The following is a 20510-nucleotide window of genomic DNA, read 5'->3' as shown; positions in this document are numbered from 1 at the left end:
CGTAGGGAGTAGCCTGTTTTCTCTCTGTTTATGGGTCCTTGTGTGTTATTGTTCTGAATTCTAAGAATTCAAGTAGCGTTACATTACAGCATTCCAGCAAGAGCATTTATGTTTTGATCTAATGTCTGTGTGTGTGTGCTGTGAACATAACCACCCTTTCCCTTTACAATGTTACCTCTCAGTCCTGGCACGACAGCCCTCTCCTGTGCCCTTTCCCACTCCCCAGTCTTGACGCTTCAGCTGCTCTAAGGGTCTTCTTCACCTGCCACTTTCTCATCCCCTCTCCCATCCAACCCTTCCCAGCCTCTCTCATTCATGTCCCCACTAGCCATCCCAAGGCTCTGCAGTCCCTGGCAGCTGGGCCTCTCTGTCCCATCCATGTAGGGCACCAGACAGAATACACTGCTGCAATTACTAGCACTGACCGCTGGATGTCACTGCAGGTGCACACACCAGTCACTGCCAAGGGGTTTCTGTGCAATGCCAATGACCAATAGCTGGCACTGACAATGTCCTAAACATTTAACAGGGGGCTTAACATTACATGAGCCAGGAACTGAGCACTAGCAGAACGCACTAGGGGGGCTGTGGACTGCAGCAGGATCAGTGCTCCTATAAATTGAGTTTAGGTAGATTTGAGCTCTTGGGTTTTAGCATGGATGGATGAAGCCCTGGTGATAAAAATCCACCTGAAGCACAATCCTGAAAACTTCTCTGTATTTCAGCAAAGTTCAGGTAACTATTTCATCCAGGGAGAAAAAATCCAGCCCTTTGGTGCTTCCTATTTTACCTTGTGTGAGAAATGCTGAAATACAGTAAGGAAAACTGTTTGAGGATATTTCTGTTTGGAATTTTAGCTCCTTGGATACATTTGAACAAGATTTAGATAAATATCTGAACCTCTAAACATTTGGAATTGGTATAATTAATATTTTATATTCCAGTAGTTCCCAAAAGCCCCATTAACATAGTATGAGACAGTCCCTGCACCCAAGAGCTTGCAATGTAAATAGACAAGACAAAGAAAGGAAAGATTTTATACCCATTTTACAGAGGGGAAAACTGAAGCATAAAGAGATTAAGTGACTTGCCCTAGATAACACAGGGAGTCAGTACTAGAGCTGGGAAGTGAACCCCTGTCTTTTGAGACCTAGTCTGCTGCCTTAGTCACAAGAACAGCCTTTCACCCTGGGAAAGAGCCTCTCAGTAGTGATTATGTCCTCCACAGAGTCAGAACAGTCAGTTCCATAGTTCCGAGCACAGTACCTCATGGTCTCTCTTCACTCTTCCATGATCTGTCTATCTATCTATCTATCTGTCATCAACACGATATCTGGTGTGCAAACAGAGACCCATCATCCAGGTGTATCCAGACATACATTTTCCACTCTAAACTTTTCCACACAAGATGTAAAAACTGAAGGTGTTTTATTCCATAGTTCATCCTCCACTTTGTGGGCTCTTCTCTTCCATTGTGGGTAGTATGCCAAACAACATGAAATTTGCAAGGGTGAGGAATGACATATACTCAGACACAGCATCCCTTGCATGGCATCTCCCTGACTGCAACGGTTCACACTTGGATGTGGCACTGAATGTTATGGACTCAGAGCTCAATTGTGCTTGCACTGTTGAGATAACCAGTGACATGGTCACCTTACCGGAAGGAAACTTTCTTTAGGGCAGAAAGGGATTGCAAGGATAACCATCTGTGGGCAGGTCTCCTGTGTTTCAAGAGAGGTTATGCCCATCCCAGACCTGGCATTAAAATAAACCATTGAAGTAAGGGGAAAGACTCTCACTGACCTCAGTGGGTTTTGTTACAGGGCCATGAGTTTGCTCCACTAATGAACATGAACCACTAATTGATGCAGCAGGTTTAAAACAAACAAAAGGAAGTATTTTTTCACACAATGCACAGTCAACCTGTAGAACTCCTTGCCAGAGGATGTTGTGAAGGACAGGACTATAACAGGGTTCAAAAAAGAACTTGATAAGTTCATGGAGGATAGGTCCATCAGTGGCTATTAGCCAGGATGATAGGGATGGTGTTCTTAGCCTCTGTTTGCCAGAAGCTGGGAATGGGCGACAGGGGATGGATCACTTGATGATTCCCTGTTCTGTTCATTCCCTCTGGGGCACCTGGCATTGGCCACTGTTGGAAGACAGGATACTGGGCTAGATGGACCTTTGATCTGACCCAGTCTGGCTGTTCTTATGCATATTGGAAGAGTCCTTCTGGAAGGCTTCCAAAGAGGTGACACCAAGTCTCATTAAGTTTTCCTGAAAGGCATCTCTGGAAGTTTGTGTAACTTTGATCAAGCTGCAGATGGGAGATGGGGCAAGGACTTCTGCAATCCTACAGCTACACAGATATTGGGCATCATTCACTCAAGTTCCCCACGACTCTTTTAACAATCATGCATCTTCCACTTATGCACCTGACCCAAAAAGCCAAGTATTATGACTGAGTGCTATGCTCTCAGTTTGGCACATCTGTTGGTGCTCATGGGCTGGCTGGGGGACAGCAGTGGGGTGGAGACTGGATGTGGGCAAGTAGGACTCTAGCTTGCATGGCAGCTCTTGGCTTTATATCACACCCCGCTGCAAGAAGAAAAGCACTTCCCTCCTGCCTTTAAAGCAGCAGCTCCGCTTACTGTTTGCTGCTATTAAAAATTACGTGGGGGAGTATGAGTCTGTTCCCAGGGCTGTTAGTTGGAGAAGGAAAATCTTGTGCCCTTAGATCACAGGTTCAAATCCAGACAAGGCTGTTAACAAGCAAGCAAAGGCCATCACCCAGCCCTGCCTTGCTTACTGACTCTGATTGCAAATGTACCTTCAGGAGTGGGTCCTATTAGCATAGTGGGCTCTGGTGTAAATCAACTCTGAGAGGAGAATCAAGACCCTGGCCCCTCTTCACTCCCCTCCCTCCCTCCCTGTTTTCCTTGCAGCTGTCCCTCCCACAGAAGCTCATCCCTGTTGCATCAAAAGCCTTCTCCTCTAGCTGTCAGCTACCACCTCTTCCCCCCACCAATAGCCAATGCCTCTTCATTTCTCCTTCTCCCTGTTCTTTTGGGTACAGCTTGTGCAAAGGGCACCCTATAAAATGAAGCCATATTGGGTTAGTGTCTGGTTCAGTGGGCACATGTCCACTGAACCCCTTGTTCATGGAACATCTCCAGCCTTTTTCCAGCCCTCCTGAGCCCACTCTTCACCCTCCACCCTGGTTCCCATGGCCTATCTGAAGCCAAGCATCTTCACCCCCTGCCTCATCTTCCGGGCCTGCCACCGGATCACCTTGATGGCCTTCAGGCTGATGTGCATGAGCGTGTCGTACTTGAAGACCATCTTGTAGAAGGTGTCGGTCATCAGGGCTCCAGTGGGGTCGGCGTGTTTCAAGGCCGTCATGGGTGTGTAGACGGCGTTGGTCTGGTGGCGGAAGGGCGGCTTGGCGGCGGTGATCACCCTCAGAGTGTGCTGCAAGGGAACCGAGACAGCCCCACATGAGCGCTGTGCCGCCCTTAGCTAAGCCGGGAGCAACGTAATACTGTACCAGCATCATGTTTTGCAGCTCCATCCCAGAGCTCCCTGTGAACATCGGCCTCACCATGCCCTGGGAGGTAGGTCAGCACCCATAGCCCTGCAGCAGGCTGTGCTTTTAAGAGAGACGGTAGTGGTGCCCCCCTGGGACTCTGGTTGTGCCGCAGGTGGTGGGATCTCAGAGAGGACACAATAAAGGGTTCTGACTGAATCTCTTGCGTTTGTGAGTTGCCTCTATGTCCACTACCCAAACGTGTCTAATATGTTACAATCCCCTTTGTGCTGCGGGGAAACTGAGGCTTGGGGAAGGGAAGTGACTCACCCCAGGTCACCAGAGGGTCAGTGTCAGAGCTGGGAACAGAACCCAGGAGTCCTAGCATTCACTCCTACACTTTAACCACTAGACAAGCGGCAGATGTTTACAGTATACCTGACCTGATGGAGCAGCGGTCTCATCTGACAGGGGGAACCCCCCCGTTTCCTATGCATCATCTCCCCACAGGGCGGGGGAGGAAGGGTTGTCTAAGGATTTGTGAATCATGGGGTAGGAGGCAGCACCATGCTTCGGCTCAGCGCCTGACACACATCCACCAGTGAGCAAGAGAGTGGGCGAAGGGAGACATCCCAGGCAGGGTTCCTACCGGGGCAAAATCCTGGGTTCCACCACAAAACACAGCTCCTCAAACCCATGAATCTCATCTTGTGGAGACTAAATCCCTTCCCGCCCCCAGCTCCCTGGACCACTGCTGTGCCTGGGGTGAGTCACAGAGAACCCTTGAAATGTCAGGCTGGAAGGGGCCACAAGAGACCAGAACATCCAGCCCTTGGTGCTGAGGCAGGACCAAGTAAATCTAGGCCCTAACTTGTTCTTAAAAACCTCCAGTGGCACAGATTCCACAACCTCCCTTGGAGGCCTATGCCAGAGCTTAACTACCCTGAGAGTTAGAAAGATTTTCCTAATATCTAACCTAAATCTGCCTTACTCCCATGGTGATGCCACAGAGGGCCGTGTGACCAAGTGCAGACCAGGGCCGGGAAGACCCACTGGACTTTGCACATTGGTAGCAGGGACTCAGAGACCCCCTTTGTGCCTTCCAAACAAACCCAGGCGGGCCCCGCTGGGATTAGTGGAGGAGAGGGACAGCCAGTCTAAACGGACTCCTGACGGCTTAGAGATGCTAAGCGGCTTTAGGGCAGGATAAAGTGGGGATTAGGGAGGATTATTTTGTGAATGTTGAGGGGGAGGGATTAATTCATTTGCAAACGAGCCGGAAGATATAAACAGAGGGAGGAAATATGAGCTAACGGGACATGACGTTTTTTGTGTAAAAAGAAAAGAAGGCCCGATAGTCTCCATTTAGCACTGCCACTAAGTGGGGTTGGTGAAGAGGTTCTGGGGAAGCTTGGCCTAGAGGGGAGAAGAGTGGATTTGCAGCTTTCAGTCATTGGGTTTAGAAACAGGAAGTAACTAGAGCAACTGGTGCCTGTCAGCTGTTGGGCAGCAGAATCCAGACATGTAACCAGAGCTCATGCCAGGTGAGCGTGAGGAAGGCAGTCCCACTAATTTGCCTGCCAGTAGTGGTGCTGGAACTAGGGGTGCTGCTGCACCCCCTGGCTTGAAGTAGTAATAACAAACACCAAATCCACTTCCTGGACACTACAGTGCAAATAAGTAATGGTCACATAAACGCCACCCTATACCGGAAACCTACTGACTGCTATACTTACCTACATGCCTCCAGCTTTCATCCAGACCACATCACACGATCCACTGTCTACAGCCAAGCTCTAAGATACAATCGCATTTGCACCAATCCCTCAGACAGAGACAAACTCCTACAGGATCTCTATCAAGCATTCTTAAAACTACAATACCTACCTGGTGATGTGAAGAAACAGATTGACAGAGCCAGAAGGGTACCCAGAAGTCGCCTACTACAGGACAGACCCAACAAAGAAAGTAACAGAACGCCACTAGCCGTCACCTTCAGCCCCCAACTAAAACCTCTCCAGCACATCATCAAGGTTAGATAGAACCTATCCTGAAGGATGATCCCTCACTCTCACAGACCTTGGGAGACAGGCCAGTCCTCACTTACAGGCAGCCCCTCAACTTGAAGCAAATACTCACCAGCAACTACACACCACACAACAAAAACACTAACCCAGGAACCTATCCCTGCAACAAACCCCATTGCCGGCAACTGCCATCTTTTCATGTACTGTGTATTTATACCTGCCTACTGTATTTTCCACTCCATGCATCTGATGAAGTGGGTTTTAAGCCCAAGAAAACTTATGCCCAAATAAATGTGTTAGTCTCTAAGGTGTCACAAGTTCTCCTCGTTGTTTTTACCAAATACATGGTTTCCATCATCAGCACCCCTACTATAAAAATTGTTCCACCTGCCAGGTGAACGGTGGTCCCCGAAATCCATTCCAGGTCAGCAGTGGGGGTGGGGGTAATAGGAGCCCATATAAAAAAAGCCCCAAATATTGGGACTGTCCCTATAAAATTGGGACATCTGGTCACCCTAGCCCAGAATGGATTGCGGCTATGGTGGGCTGCTGCCTGGTGTCAACGTTAAGACTTAGCATCTCATCATACAGCTGGGAGAGGGGCTCGGGCTGTCAGCAGGCACCTCCTGTCTGCAGGGAGGGAATGTGGAGCTCATGGAGGAGGAAATGGCATTGCTGGCAATTAACAGACCAGCTATTAGCCCTCCTGCTGAGAGGGGACATGATAACAGTTTCACGTACACCGCTACCTTGATATAACACCGCCCGATATAACACGAATTCGGGTATAACGCGGTAAAGCAGTGCTCTGGGTGGGCGGGGCGGCGCACTCTGGTGGATCAAAGCAAGTTCAATATAACACGGTTTCACCTATAACGCGGTAAGATTTTTTGGCTCCCAAGGACAGCGTTCTATCGAGGTAGAGGTGTACATAAAAGGTTGTTACAAGGAAGGAGAAGAATTGTTCTTCTTAACCTCTGAGGATAGGACAAGAAGCAATGGGCTTAAATTGCAGCAAGGGAAGTTTAGGTTGGACATTAGGAAAAACTTCCTGTCAGGGTGGTTAAGCACTGGAATAAATTGATTGGGGAGGTTGTGGAATCTCCATCATTGGGGATTTTTAAGAGCAGGTTGGACAAACACCTGTCAGGGATGGTCTAGATAATACTTAGTCCTGCCACGAGTGCAGGGGACTGGACTAGATGACCTCTCAAGGTCCCGTCCAGTCCTATGATTCTATTATTCTATGCCTGGTGCTGTGTGGGCGATGCATAGGGCACATATGAATGAGGATAGAGGGCATCCCTCTCTGTGTTTGGGGGCACACCTGTGAGTCTTTTACCTCTGCTATGTCATTGGGAGTCTGCCCAAGGCTGGAGAAAATCGCCTTGGAGTTCTTCAGGTAGAGGTTAGTGAACATGTCTGCTGTCTCAGGGTCTGTCGCGGAGTAATCTGCATTCTCTGCATCCTCATAGACCTTGGTCTCAAACTCTGTCACCACGGGGCCAGGCTCTATCAGGCTGACACTGGAAACACAGGCAAGCATAAGAGCCCTGTTCAGCATGCAACGGGTCTGGAGATTTTAAGACCAGAAAAGTCGACTGTGACCCTTTAGTCTGATCTCCCAGTGTTAAGGTACAGTTCTGCCCAGGCACCTCCTACCATGTCATCCCTGGAAGCCAGACCAGCCTGTGTTAATGTCTCCTAGGTAACCACGCCCTCTGACATCATGATGCCGCATCGGCATGGTACCATGACAGTGCCCATGGATGCTGTGTTAACGAGGGGGAGCACCACATCCCTATGCGGCGACGTCCCATCGTCGTTCGCTGATGTTGCTCCTTCCCTTAGCGGCGTTGCCTCGTGACACCTGGTCTTGCACTGACCGGATGTTAGGACGTCAAAACAGGCCAGGACAGTCACCACGACACAGTCTCCTGGGCAGCTTCACTGCAGAACTAGTTACGGCAAAGCTGGCCACGCTCTCGGCCTTTAGAACCCAGACTGATCCCACTATTCCTTTCTGGGGCTCGTGTCTCACCGTTTCTCTGCTCCCTCAGGGCATGTTGCAGGAGCTCTGACAAGAGCAATGATAGGGATAGAATAGCCTCACCGGCTCCCACCAGCTGAGCACAAGTTCCCTCCCATGCTGCAAGCTACCCCTCACCTCTGCTTTCACTCCCAGGCCACTCTGCTGCCCTGCCTCCTCCTCGCGCCTGCCCCTGGCCTGCCTTGCCTTGGTGACTCCCAACCTGCAAGACAGGCCAGAGGCAGATCATACTAGGACAGAGACTAGGCTAAGGCAGGGGGGCTGGGATTTGCTTCTCCTAAGAATCCAAACCCAGCATGCCCTGTAGCGGCCTCTGATGAACTCTGGAAATTAGCTAGCTCCCAAATGACACCTCTCTGGGGACTGGCCAGTGTTTTACGGGCCAAGCAGCAGTCGCCCCCAGGGAAAACTCACCCTAGCCAACCTGATCTGCGCAGACAAGGAATCTCAGCGCAAGCTCAGAACAAAGGCCTCAGTATACTCCCGTGAGAAAAGCCTACACGGAAGTTTGGACAGCAAAGTTCCCCTGCGAATGCCCAGGGGTTATTTCACACACTGAGCCGTGGGGGACTCAGAATATCTCAAGGACTTGTAGATTTAAGATAAAATAATTAATAGGCCAACGTGCATTCCTGGGGCTTGGTTCTGGCTGGATGGCGGCTGCCTCGCCTAGCTTTCTGCTGGCATGAAAATGTCATTATTTCTCACCCACAGTACGGAGCAAAGGGGGGTGGCAGCTGCAGGCTGGCTGCGAGTTGTGAGCACTTGTCAAGAATGTCCCACAAGACAGGACCTTAGTCCTGTGCATGGGAGCCCTGTTGCTTGCCAAATGAATGCTGAGGGCGTATTCCCCAAAAGGGATCTGTTTCCTATTTGAAGGTGGTACCGTGTTGTCTCCGGTTAGTCCCAGGGCTGTATTCCCAGGGGATATTCCAGGGTCTGTTTCCTGTTTAAAGGTATTAATGATTACGAAGGCTAATCCCAGCTGTCTGTTCCTGTAGAGCCCACGCCAGCTGCACCCCAGCCCACACCTGTGTGGTATTTTAAGCTAAGACCCTCAGAACAGAGACTGAACCAGCACAGTTAATTTGGAGCCCCGGCTGTGTCTGGGCTGATTCCTGTAACTCACAAGATGTTGAACTTCAGCGCCTGTATGACGAGGCTTTCGCAGAATCCTTCCACGGCAAACTTGGAGGCTGTGTAGATGTCATTGAACATAATGCCTGGAAGAAAGAGAGCGATGAGAGGCGTGAGAACAGAGCTGAACCACAGCGAGTGTGTGTCAGTTACGTGAGCCCACAGAGGAGTCTCTTGCGAGTTGGATCTGACGTGGTGAGTAGCTGGTTGTGGGCAGGGGTTGAAGGGATACGGCGTATGCCAGGTAATCTAGGGGTAGCTATTGATAGGAAGCTGTCTGGGATGACCCATTGGCCAGTCATGCAGAGCTGGGTAGTGGCTTTGAATTGCAGACTGCCAGGGATCGGACTGAATGCCTGGCACAGAGCAGGCTTGTTGATTTGTGAGTTAGACCCAGGAGGCAGAACCCACTGGGGTGCGGCGTGGATACAGCTCTCTCAGCTCCTCAGGAGTGGCTTGAGAACTGCAAATTACCAGCCTGCAATGCCCTGATTAGCCTGCTCTAACGAGCACCAACGTTTTCATTGCCTTGCAACTCTGGTCCATGGAGCCGAGTGCTGGGGCTCATGTGATCTGGTGGTTGGAGCACAGGACTGGGACTAGGGAAACCTGATGAATGAGGATATTCTGCTCCTGAATTACAATGCAGCCCTGGGAATGAGACGCTTGGCAGCACTGTGCCCCAGCTTTCCAGCCTGTGAAAGAGGGATAAATCTGACCTGACGCTGAGAAAGCCTCGGATTAAATAGTGTGACAGTTCCCTGGCCTGTCTATCGATCTGTTTCCGTTCTAATGCTGAGCCTCCACATCAGTCACTATGCTGCACAGCGTGGCCAGTCAGAACGTCACAGCAACGGGGCCAGAACTGATGCCATCCTGCTCCAAAAACATCTGAGCTAATAGGCACGCTCCATTACCTCCTGGCAGTATGGGGCCTATGGCACACAGCAAACAGATCTGAATCCCTCCATCTGGGAGTAGTGGTGACACCTGCACACCAGCGATTTCATTACAACATTACCAATCAAGATGTCAGGATCAGTGGTGCAAGAGGTAGCTGGGGAGTGGGGTGGGTTGGGGTGGGGGACAGAACCCCCCCGCCAAGGTTTTTGCACTTGCTCAAAGTTCCATAGGACATGGAGCCGGAGGACGGCTACAACCTGACCACTTTTAAGCAGAGGCCCCACACTAAATCAGTCTGGCTGCTGCTGGAGCAGTCTGGATCGTCGCTCTGGCTGCGTGGTCACAACACCGCTGTTCTGTACAGACAGAGTGAGGGATGGGTCAAATGGTGCCGTCACCTGGCACATAGGGAGCCTGTCCCTGTGCCGCGGGGTGCAGAGAAGTCTGCTGAGAATGCGACTGCTGGCAGCACCGGCTCATGCACTGGGTGGGTCAGAGAGAGGGGCCACTCCCTGACTGCGAGAGACCCATGTCCCTGAGGGGGGAGGTCGGAGGGGATGAGCGGGGACTGGAACAAGGCCCCAGCCGGTTGACCAGAATTCTGCCCCCTTCCCCCCCAAGAAATGTCTGAATTGGCACTGTTGGTCAGGAGTCTTGTGCGTGTAGCTTTTGGTGTAGCCAGTAGAAGCCCTTACTGGACTTTATTCAGTGTGTAAAGTCCCTATAGAATCATAGAATCATAGAATCTCAGGGTTGGAAGGGACCTCAGGAGGTCATCTAGTCCAACCCCCTCAAGCAAGGACCAAACCCCACTAATCCAAATCATCCAGGCTTTGTCCCCTGACCTAGAAGAGAGAGGTCACAGGCAGGATAACACATGTGGACTCTGCATAATTCTCCTCTGTAATTAGATTTGCATCAGGCCGATAAGGAAGTGCTTCCTGACACTTGTACTTCGTACGGGATGGTTATTTTTATCCCCCAGACTTTACTGTAAACCCACAAAGTGCCTCACCACAGCTGAAAAAAAAAATAAAACACCAACAACCCAAAGAAGCCAACCCCGCAATCAGCTAGCTCAGCGGAGCACGTAACACATGGAAAGCTGCAAATTAAAGCAGAAATGGACTTGCTGTGGCTGTGAGCTGTGAAACTCTCCGGGGGTCTCTAACGGGGGATACTGGAGTCAGTGGATACTGTCTCCGGTCACATGACAGCGGTACTGAGCGGGGCTACCCTGCTCAAGGCTGAGATGCTGCCTGCATCCCCCTATATAAACTGCTGTGCCCCATGACTATGCTTTGGTCTTATTCCAGACCTGTCCATCACTGGGGGATTTTGCACCATTTGCCTGCAGCATCTGTTGCTGATCATTGGTGGGGACGTGCTACTGGGCTAGATGACCTAGAGGCTGATACAGGAGAGCAACACCTATAGCCTTGAAATTGCCCAGGTAGCTACGTTTTCATGGTTATTAATTTATTGGTGTTCCAGGATGTGTAGACACCGTGACTGAGATCAAGGCTCCATCGTGCACATACACCTAGTAAGAGATAGTCCCTGCTCCAAAAAGCTTGCAGAACGAAAGATAGGAGAGGAAACTGAGGCACAGAGTGAAGATGTGACTGGCCCAAGGTCACCCAGCAGCTCAGTCGCAGGCCTAGAAACAGAATCCAGGAGGAGCCCTGATTCCTAAACCTGTGCCTTATCCACCAAGTCAGTGGCGGCTGCTGTAGATCAGAGTCACAGGTGGACTGGGCCCTGTAAATGGAACCAGGTCCAGCCCACCTGTGCCTCATGAACAGCCTCCTGACGGGGCCTGAGTGAGGCAGCTGGTCTGTATAAAGAGCCAGAGAGGGAGAAGCGACAGGAAGGAAGCTGCAGCAGAGCAGCAGTGAGCAGGTGGCTCCTTTCTGAGACCTGGGGGAGGAGTTTGGGCCTTGAAGCCAAAGGCAGAGGAAGCTGTAGAGAGGTTTCAGAGACTGACAAAGGCTCCTGCAGCAGGGACCCCAAAACACCAGGGGAGTTTTGAGACAGTACCTCAGGGAGTAGGGGCTGCATCCAACTTATAAGTCTGGTAGGGGAGAGCTGTTTTGTGTGTGTTTATTTTGAGCTTTTTGCCAATAAAAGCAGACCCTGAGGAGAGAGATTATGGAACAGCGAGATGCCTTTTGGGAGTCATGGAGGACTCCAGGAGGGGAAACTGAGGCAGAGTGCAACAGAGACCCCCCAGGTCTTGAGGGGGCACTGAGGAGGCGGCTGTCCCTGTTACTATCATGTAAACAAAATCCACTTTCTCTACAAGCCAAATTTAAAGCAGCCAGGTCCCCAGCTGGTGCAAATCGGCGTCGTTGTCAGTGCCCCTGTACACCAGCTGAGGCTCTGGCCCGAGAGGTGTAGGGGCCTGACTTTTGGCCTGCTCTCAGGGCTTGGCAGTAGTTGCCTTCTTGTGACCTCTGCTCTGGGCAAAGGGGCCATGTTAGCCTGCCGGCCTCAGCGCTAGGTGACGGAGAGTGTGAGGGCTGCAGCCCACGATAAAACCTTTTCCCCTTGGCCTGCCCCCTCGGAGCAGAGAGAGTTAGTCAAATCCTCACAAACCACAGGCTGAGGGGAGGCTGCGCCTTTCATCCTTTTGATGTCACTGAGCTGAGCCCTGGCTCCTGCTGGTGTTGCTGGGTGACGTGCCAGGAGTTCCGACTGTAGCAGCAAATACCATCTGTGACGTCCCTGCGTGGGACCCGGCCGTCAGGTGCTCTCGCTCCAGAGGCGTGAGTGGGCCCCACCTCCCCGCCAAAGAGCTTGCTGTCTGTTTGGCACCAGGTTCCAAACACCTTCCATCTTCTGGTGGGGGGACAAGTGGGAGATGATCCCAACCTACAGACTGACCTTTCCATTTAATGTGGCCTCTCTCAATGGGCCTTTCCCTCCCCAGAATTCCTCCTTCCACTTTTCCTTGTGTATGCGGAGCCGGTCACTAACAAAGGGCTTGGATCCCTGATCCATCCAGCTTCCCATATCAGGTCTACCCATTCCCCACCCTGAAAATGATTGATTCTATGGATGTATTTATGTTGATTTAAATAATAACCAGAAAGATGCCTGTCCAAGAGGCTAGGCCACCCGTCCTGTGTTAACGCTACACTGAAATCTCAGCAGTATTAAATGATCAACTCAACAGGAACTGAGCCTGTCACCTACAGAAACTGCTTTCCACCCTATCGTCATCAAGCCCTCAGCCTTTTCAGAAAAATCCCTTTATGTGGTTCTACCACCTATTGTGGTGGATTAATTTAACGCTAGTTTGGGGGCAGAAGAGACTCTTAAAAGTGAGTAATTTAAATGGTAAATTCCTTGGGGCAGGGACTGACTTTCTGCTCTGTATTTGTACAGCCCCTAGCACAGTCTATGAGATTTTTCACCTAATCACCTGACTCCAGGAGTTGGGGCTTTGAGGAAAAACATGAAATAGCACAAGTCTAACTCATAAGTGGCATGTAGGCTAATGAGTCTTGAACTGTGGTGAGACAGGAGGCATGAGTGCAGGGAGACTGGATCTCTGCTCCAGAAACTTTAACAACACTAACACTTTACAACTGTAATGTATCAAATAGAAGATTAAAACTCCACAGTACAGCTGGAAAAATCAGGTCCTTTTTAGTGATAGACAGACACATACTTATCCAGAGCCAGAAACTGGCATCTTTATGTGATGGCTGCCATCTTGGATGACACACCAGGAATTGAACCAGGAAACTCCACTACTAAAACCATAAAGTTGCTACCACTGGAGCTGAAGACATAGGTGTAGTTTGTATTTGGGCAGTGGGGGCAGCTGCAGTCAGGCCAATGGGGCCACATGTGGGGGTGCAAATTCCACGCCTGCCTGAGGTTTGCAGCTGAGGGAGGCAACACCAGCTTACAGCCAACTTTGCATAGATGTAGAGGGATGTTCTCCTGGCCCTCACCTACCTTGCAGGCCCATGACACTGCTGATAACCACAATGTGCCCGCTCCGTCTCCTCTTCATATCAGGCAGCACCTCTTTGATCATCCTCACCACACCAAAGAAGTTGGTCTCCATCACACCCTTCATCTCCTCGATGGTCTGGCATTCGATGGGGCCAATCATCCCCACCCCGGCGTTGTTAACTGCAAGATATGGACAAGCAGTGTAGCATCGCCAAGGGACCCTCTTGCATCGAGTTAGCTTGGTTTGCACGGGCTTGTCTGTTAGATGCGCATGTATAGTCTCAGGCCTTGTCTACACACAGGCTTGCACTGGTGCAAACCCCTGTGTGGCTGCTGTGATCTCACTTTCAGTGGGTTATTTTGGTTTAGCTTAGGATTTCATTGCCCGGCACCTGCTTTCAGGTGTGTTGGTGCAGCTTTGCCAACACAAGTGCACAATATCACAAATAAAGCCCCACAAAATCATGAGGGTTTTTAAAAATAAAAATCAATTCTGAGTTCTTCCTCTTGGCCTTCAGGGTTTTTGAGCCTTTCGGGTTCATGGTGTGCTCAGTGGCCATGAAGGCTGGGACCTTACTTTGAAAGCCGAGACGCTCATCTAATCCTGTGACTCCAGGAGCTGGGGCTTTAAGAAAACACGTGGTATGACTCCTGATTGCGAGAGTTGGGCACACTGTTGGTGTGAGTCTCTGGTTACAGGCCTGCCTAACAACTGACAAACCCCTTGGGGCAGGGGTGCAACAAGGAAGGGGAGTCAGGCCCCCGCTCCTATGGCCACCGACCAGACGATGGAGGGCCGTACTGGCCAAATTTCAGAGAGTGGCTTTGTGACCCAGCGAGCCAGGATGCCACTCACTCAGATTTGACCTAGCTGGCCCTCCCTTAAGGCCAGGCAGGTAACCTGGGCCCCTTCCTTAGTTAGCAACATTCTGGTTGCATCCCTAGAGATCTTTCTGTTTGTGAGTCTGGATGGGCCACAGGCTTTTAACATGGCTCAATCCTGCCTTCCCAGTGCTGAATAATTGCAGACTGGCTTCCCCATGGGTCTAGCAAGCAGCACAGTCTGGAGTGTGCAACCAGGCCTGCTCCTCGGGCTGGAGAAGCCCTGTGTGAACTAAGGTGGATGGGGCCCAGTCCGGCTCCCAGCCCAGCTCTGACTGGGCCAGCGGCATTGCAGTTAATGGGCCGGGTGGGTGTGACTGAGATGAGCTGCCACCGCTTCCACATTAGACCTTGGCTCCTGCCGTGTCTCCACTCCCTCGCCCAGCTGAGGGCGTGAGCCGCAGCCCTGGCTGGGCAGCACCAGAGATGTCCAAGAGGCTCTGTTTGGGAAGCCTCAGGCGGTAGCTGGGCAGCGGGGTTCTCGGGAAGCAGGAGAGCCAATCTCCTGCTCCAGGAGTGCCAGCTCCACATTGTTCCGTAATCCCAGGAGAGGGGGCCCAGGCACGTGGGTCGCTGACCTACATAACTGTCACAGATCAGCCTCGGTGTGATCTGTGCAAGCAGGGAGCAGCAAATGGGTCAAGGGCCCCTGTGATTCAAGACGTGACTCAGTGCCAGCCAAACTGCCGGCAGCCTCTGACCCAGTTCGAGGGCTGAGAGTGCTGCTAGCATCTTCCCCCCAGCGCAGCGGAAGTGGGGAGGGCAGACATGCATGGGGCACAGGGAAAGAAGAGAGGTGCATAGGGGATGGCAGACATCTATAGGGGAGAAAAGGACATGCAGAGAAGTCCAGGGGGCCAGAAGAGGACACACATATATATATAGGGGATGGCATATAAGGGTGAGAGGGAGAATGAATATGCAGAGGGGAAGATCATAAATCATAGACATGTAGGGCTGGAAGGGCAGCCATCAAGTCATCAATTTGTCCACTAATTTCCTGAAGCGTGGGATTGGCCACAGGAACTGGCCACAGTACTGATGCTGAGGCCTCACCGGTGCTGAGCAGAGTGGGACAATTATCTACCCTGTCTCACATGTAACACTCCTGTTAATGGGATCATATTAGCCATTTTCACAGCTGCATCACACTGTTGACTCGTGTTCCATTTGTGATCCACTAGAACCCCAGATGCCTTTCAGCAGAGCTTCCTCCTAGCCAGTTATTCCCCATTTTGTAGCTGTGCATTGGATTTTACCTTCCTCAGTGTAGTACTTTGCACTTATTTTAATTGAATTTCATCTTATTGATTTCAGACCAGTTCTCCAATTTATCAAAGTCCCTTTGAATTCTAATCCTGCCCACCAAAGTGCTAGCAAGCCCTTCCAGCTTGGTGTTGTCTGCACATTTTATAAGCCTACTCCCCACTCCATTATCCAAGTCACTAATGAAAATATTGAATATAGTGTCAAACCCAGGACTGACCATGCGAGACCCATTAGATATACCCTCCCCGTTTCACAGCAAACCACTGATAACTACTCTTTGAGTATGATCTTTTAACCAGTTATGCACCCACCGTATAGTAATTTCATCTCCATCACATTTCCCTAGTTTGTGTATGAGAATGTCATGTGGGACTGTGTCAAAAGCCTGACTAAAATTAAGATATTTCATATCTACCGCTTCTTCCCTATCCACTAGGTCAGTAGCCCTGTCAAAGAAGGAAATTGGGTTGGTTTGGCATGATTTGTTTTTGAAAAATCCATGCCGGCTATTGCTTATAAACCTATTAACCTCTAGCCAGAGGTTCTCAAACTGGGGGTGGGTCCCCTCAGGGGGTCACGAGGTTTTACATGGGGGGTCACGAGCTGTCAGTCTCCACCCCAAACCCCGCTTTGCCTCCAGCATTTATAATGGTGTTAAATATATAAACAAGTGTTTTTAATTTATAAGGGGGGGGTCACACTTATAAGGTTTGCTATGTGAAAGGAGTCGCCAGTACAATAGTTTGAGAAGCACTGCTCTAAGCAGGGGTTATCAACCTTTTTTCATTTGCAGATCTCTAAAAAATTTCAGATGGAGGCGTGGATCCTTTTGGAAATGTTAGCCACAGTCTGCGCACCCCCAGGGGTCCGTGGACCACAGGTTGCAAACCACTAGGTGCTTCCAAACTGATCGTTAAATAATTTGTTCCAGTATCTTTCCAGGTATCAAAGTTAGGCTGACTGGTCCGTAATTCCCTAGGTCCTCGTTGTTCCCTTGTTAGGTAGATCTGTGTAGGAGAGGTCAGGACTCGTAGGGGCATTGGGGAGCACAGATATATTTGGGAAGAGCAGTGATAGGGGAGAGAAATGGGTGGGGGGGGCACCACGCAGGGGAGAGCAGCAGGGCCTTGGGCAGAGGCAAGGAGGGGACCTCACTCAGTATGTCGACATGCCGGTTGGGGATGCTGTTGATGCAGCTGATGATGGATCGCTCGTCGCACACGTCCAACTGTCTGATCTCCAGGGTCTTGTTGAGAGTGATGCCGGCGGCCGCTTCCAAGCACCCTCTCTTGCCCAGGTTCCTCATGGTGGCAATGACTGTAACACAGAGCAGCCTGGCTGCAGGCACTGGGGCTTGCTGAAGCTGGACCGACCCCAGTGATGCTGCAGGGCTGGGGGCGGGGAGGGCGAGTGTAGAGGGGGCCGCGATACATGACGAGCTTCTCCTGCTATTCTCACTGCAGCAGGGGTTAGTCCTGGGGAGCAGCCCGCGAAGGCAAATCCCAGGGCCATGCACACAGAGGCTGCAGGGGGTTCAGAGGAGGTGTGGTACCCTCGGCTCAATGTGGGGCCTCATGGGCCATCAGAGCCATGCTGCTTCTAGTAGGTGTTCTGGCATCACGGGCCCAGATGGAGGGCGGGGGCTCCAGACTTGCCATGAGTCTCGTTGCCCCAAGCACGTTCTTGCCCCAAACTGCTGCAGGCCATGCAGCCATTCCCCCCTGAAAAGGCCTTCGGGCCTGTATCGACCTGGGGAGATGGACCAGCTAGTCGGGGTTAGACTCCCCCACCATGTCCTAAAGGAAGATGGCAATCACGTTAACTCAGTTGCAGGCCAGTGGGTCAGATTCTCCCCCTCCCATTACTGGGATCCCGGCTACTGGATCCCAGGTTCCCCCATGATCCCTCACTGGGATCCTGGCCACTGGATCACATTTAAGGTGCCCAAAACTATCCTGGGAGGGGAGCAGGTAGGAGGAAGGCAGCTACTCCCACTCCCTTGTGTTGTCCCACTTACGTTCCAAGCTGGAGCCCCTGCCCCAGAGCAGAGGGGCAGTGGGAGGACCCATCGCCCGCTCTATTTCTTTCCCTTTGGAGCAAACTATTTATTTTACCGCATCGTGTTTAAAGACTTCTCCTGTGCCCTGCCACTCCTGCAAAATGTTCCTAGTTCCTCACCCCTTCCCGGCTGTATCCAATAGGCCGGGTACCATATGCACCCACAGCCCGGCTGCATGCCGGCACAGAAAGGCCCCAGGACAGGCGAGGGAGCTAGTCAGCTCTTCTTTCCCCATCCTGCAGCAGTGCTCAAGGCTTGGTGGCATGGGGCAGGGAGATGGACTCTGCCGTTCTGGGCGTGGGGGTGGGAAGGCGCAGCCCCTCCCAGCTGCAGGGGAGTCGTGGTTCTCCCATCATCCCAGCTGTACCAGCTCCGTCCGGGCACAACCTGGGCATTTGTGCCCGTGTGCCTGACACCCTGGACACATGTGGGAAGCGCTCACCTTTGAACCGCTTCTGTTTGTCCCTGGCCATTTTCACAGCCAAGGCCAAGCCGATGCCAGAGGAGCAGCCCGTTATCAGCACCGTCTTGGGAGCCATGCCGTTCCCAGGAAAAGCGGGGCACCGGGGAGGTCTGGTCTGGATGAGCCGGGCAGGCACAGCCGGGGTGCCTCAAAATCCTCCTGCCGAAGGAGAACTCAAAGTGTTGCTCTCAGGCTGGAAGTTCTCCAGGGGTCTTGGCAGCTCCCAGATCTGTCTTCACATCCTGCTCCGACCTTCCTTCCACCCCTAATAAAGGATGGCCTGGCTCCTAACTGGCCAGTGCCCAAGACCTTAATCTTCTGGTCCTTGTTAATCTCAGGATGGATTTGCATGATGATTCCTGGCTAATCTCGTCTGGCTACCACCACACGTGATGCACAAAAAGCGCCACGGGAACTCAGGCGGCAGGCAAAAACCTCTTACCCAGCATGCCTTGCATTCGGGCCCTTGTCCAAGGGAGCACTGTGCAGGAAGGTCACGGTCTGGGTCAGAGGCAGGGCAGTTAGTTAGCACAATGGCAGCACTGTGTGAGGCGGGAGCAGGGTGCTTTGGTGGGATGGGAGGATGGATTTCTGCTCTTCCGGCTAAAATAGCTGGAAGGTTCTGGGCTGAGCTGTGCCAAGCTGGTGCAAAGAGCCCTCTTCAGGCCATTGCAAGCCCCCTTGGTTTTGCATTGCCATGAACCAGCCTGAAACGCTGCAGGGGGCTGATTCCTGATTGGAACCCTGGGCGTCTCAGGGCGGCAGATTGGGCTGTGTTGGCCCCATGGGAACAGCCGCCCTTCTGCTGGCCGGCAACTGCCGGGAGTCGGTTAGTGAGCATGGCAACGAATAGGCGCAGCGAGAGCTGAACATACCTGGGCCCCTCTCGGACATTAATAGATTCAGCCTCGCAACCCCTGCTCTGCGAGGTAGGAAAAGCATCACCCCATGGGACAGATGGGGGAATGGAGGCCCAGAGGGATGAGGTGATTTGCCCAGGGTCACAAGTAGTCTGGGGCAGAGCTGGGAATTGAACCTGGGTCTCAAGTTCCAGCCCTTATCTGGGGCTGACTTTGCCCAAGGTCATCCCGAGAGCCAAGCATAGAACCCAGGAGTCCTGGCTCCTGATTGCACCTCCAGGCCCCTTTCCCTTCAGCTTAACCCTTCCCTGGCTGTGGCCTACGTGGAATTTCCCACGGAGTTTGACGCTGCATGCAGATCAGAAGTCAGCGCCAATGCGAGAAGGCGGCTGGATCCCAAACTCCCCCGACCCATCTCCCCACCATATCGCCGTAAGGAAAGCAGAGCAGCCAGGTGTGAAGTAGACGAGATTTATTTGTAGTGAGAAGATTTTGGAGTAGATATAAATAGAGATAAATCTGTCTTCTTTCAGGGCTTGGTGCTAATTTGGGTTATTTTTCTCTTTTTTTGTACAAAATAAAAGCAAGGATATGAAAAAATAACATTTATTACCACTTGTATAAAACACATCACAGTTCGACTGGCCTCTCAGGTATGTACAACAGAGATAGATCCGTCCTCTTAGCAAAACCCGGGATCCTTCTAACAGGGCGACACCACACCCCTGGCTGGGTTATCAGCAACAGGAAGTGAATCTGGGGATCTTAATACCTGTCGCTACTGCCTGAGCTGAAACCCTCACCTCTGTTAGCCCTGCAGACAGTAGGGGGCAGAGCTCCACGCCGAGTGGGTCACATCTGTCCCCCCATAGGGTTCTTTGGTGCTATGGGGGTTAGTAGCACCCCAGGCGGTCCTGGCTTTGGGGGTCTCTGGCGTGTTGAGTTCAGTGCTTGCAGCATGGTGGATTGCACAGAGATGGGTTTGGAAGGACAGTCGGCATCTAGGCAGTTGGAGATAGAAACGTACTCCCCCTTCGCCCCCAACTTTCCAGACCTGTGCCCAGCCCCATCACCGGGTCCTGGCAGCCTGCACTCCAGAGAGTGGAAGCCCCTTTGGGCTGACAGGAAGGGACAGGGAAAAGCCCAGCTCTTTCCTTATTGCGGCTCTTCCACTTGTCTGCTCTCGCCCTTGACACCTGCCACCAAAGCCCCCATTTCTCCTCCCTGCCATGTCCAGAGCAGGGCTTGGGGCCAGCCCCACCCCTCCCAGCATCTGAACAAAGCCCAGCTCGAAGCGTGACCCTGGACTCCCTGCACCTCCAGGTCTTCCCTGCCTGTGGCTCAGCCTGAATGGACCCA

The 20510-nt window shown here is 51.8% G+C and overlaps 1 protein-coding gene across 2 annotated transcripts; it reads right to left on the bottom strand.

Moving 5' to 3' along the window:
• Nucleotides 1–1460: 1460 nt before the first annotated feature.
• On the bottom strand, nucleotides 1461–18538 carry LOC120392206 (retinol dehydrogenase 8-like). Of its 2 annotated transcripts, XM_039516847.1 has the most exons (7): nucleotides 18271–18538; nucleotides 16925–17086; nucleotides 13619–13798; nucleotides 8739–8832; nucleotides 6902–7085; nucleotides 3298–3477; nucleotides 1461–1758 (listed from the first exon to the last, which is right to left on the bottom strand). In XM_039516847.1, exons 1-7 carry the CDS (start codon nucleotides 18365–18367, stop codon nucleotides 1732–1734), a joined length of 924 nt encoding a protein of 307 aa, XP_039372781.1. In that variant the 5' UTR covers nucleotides 18368–18538; the 3' UTR covers nucleotides 1461–1731. The 2 variants fall into 2 exon arrangements, with proteins under 2 accessions (XP_039372781.1, XP_039372780.1); XM_039516846.1 differs by lacking the exon at nucleotides 1461–1758 and having other exon boundaries at nucleotides 2972–3477.
• Nucleotides 18539–20510: the final 1972 nt, after the last annotated feature.

Source organism: Mauremys reevesii, linkage group 27, assembly GCF_016161935.1.
Source record: "Mauremys reevesii isolate NIE-2019 linkage group 27, ASM1616193v1, whole genome shotgun sequence".
Taxonomy (NCBI): Eukaryota; Metazoa; Chordata; order Testudines; family Geoemydidae; genus Mauremys; species Mauremys reevesii.
Note: the sequence above shows the minus strand (reverse complement) of the source record. Positions and strands in the feature narration are given on the sequence as shown.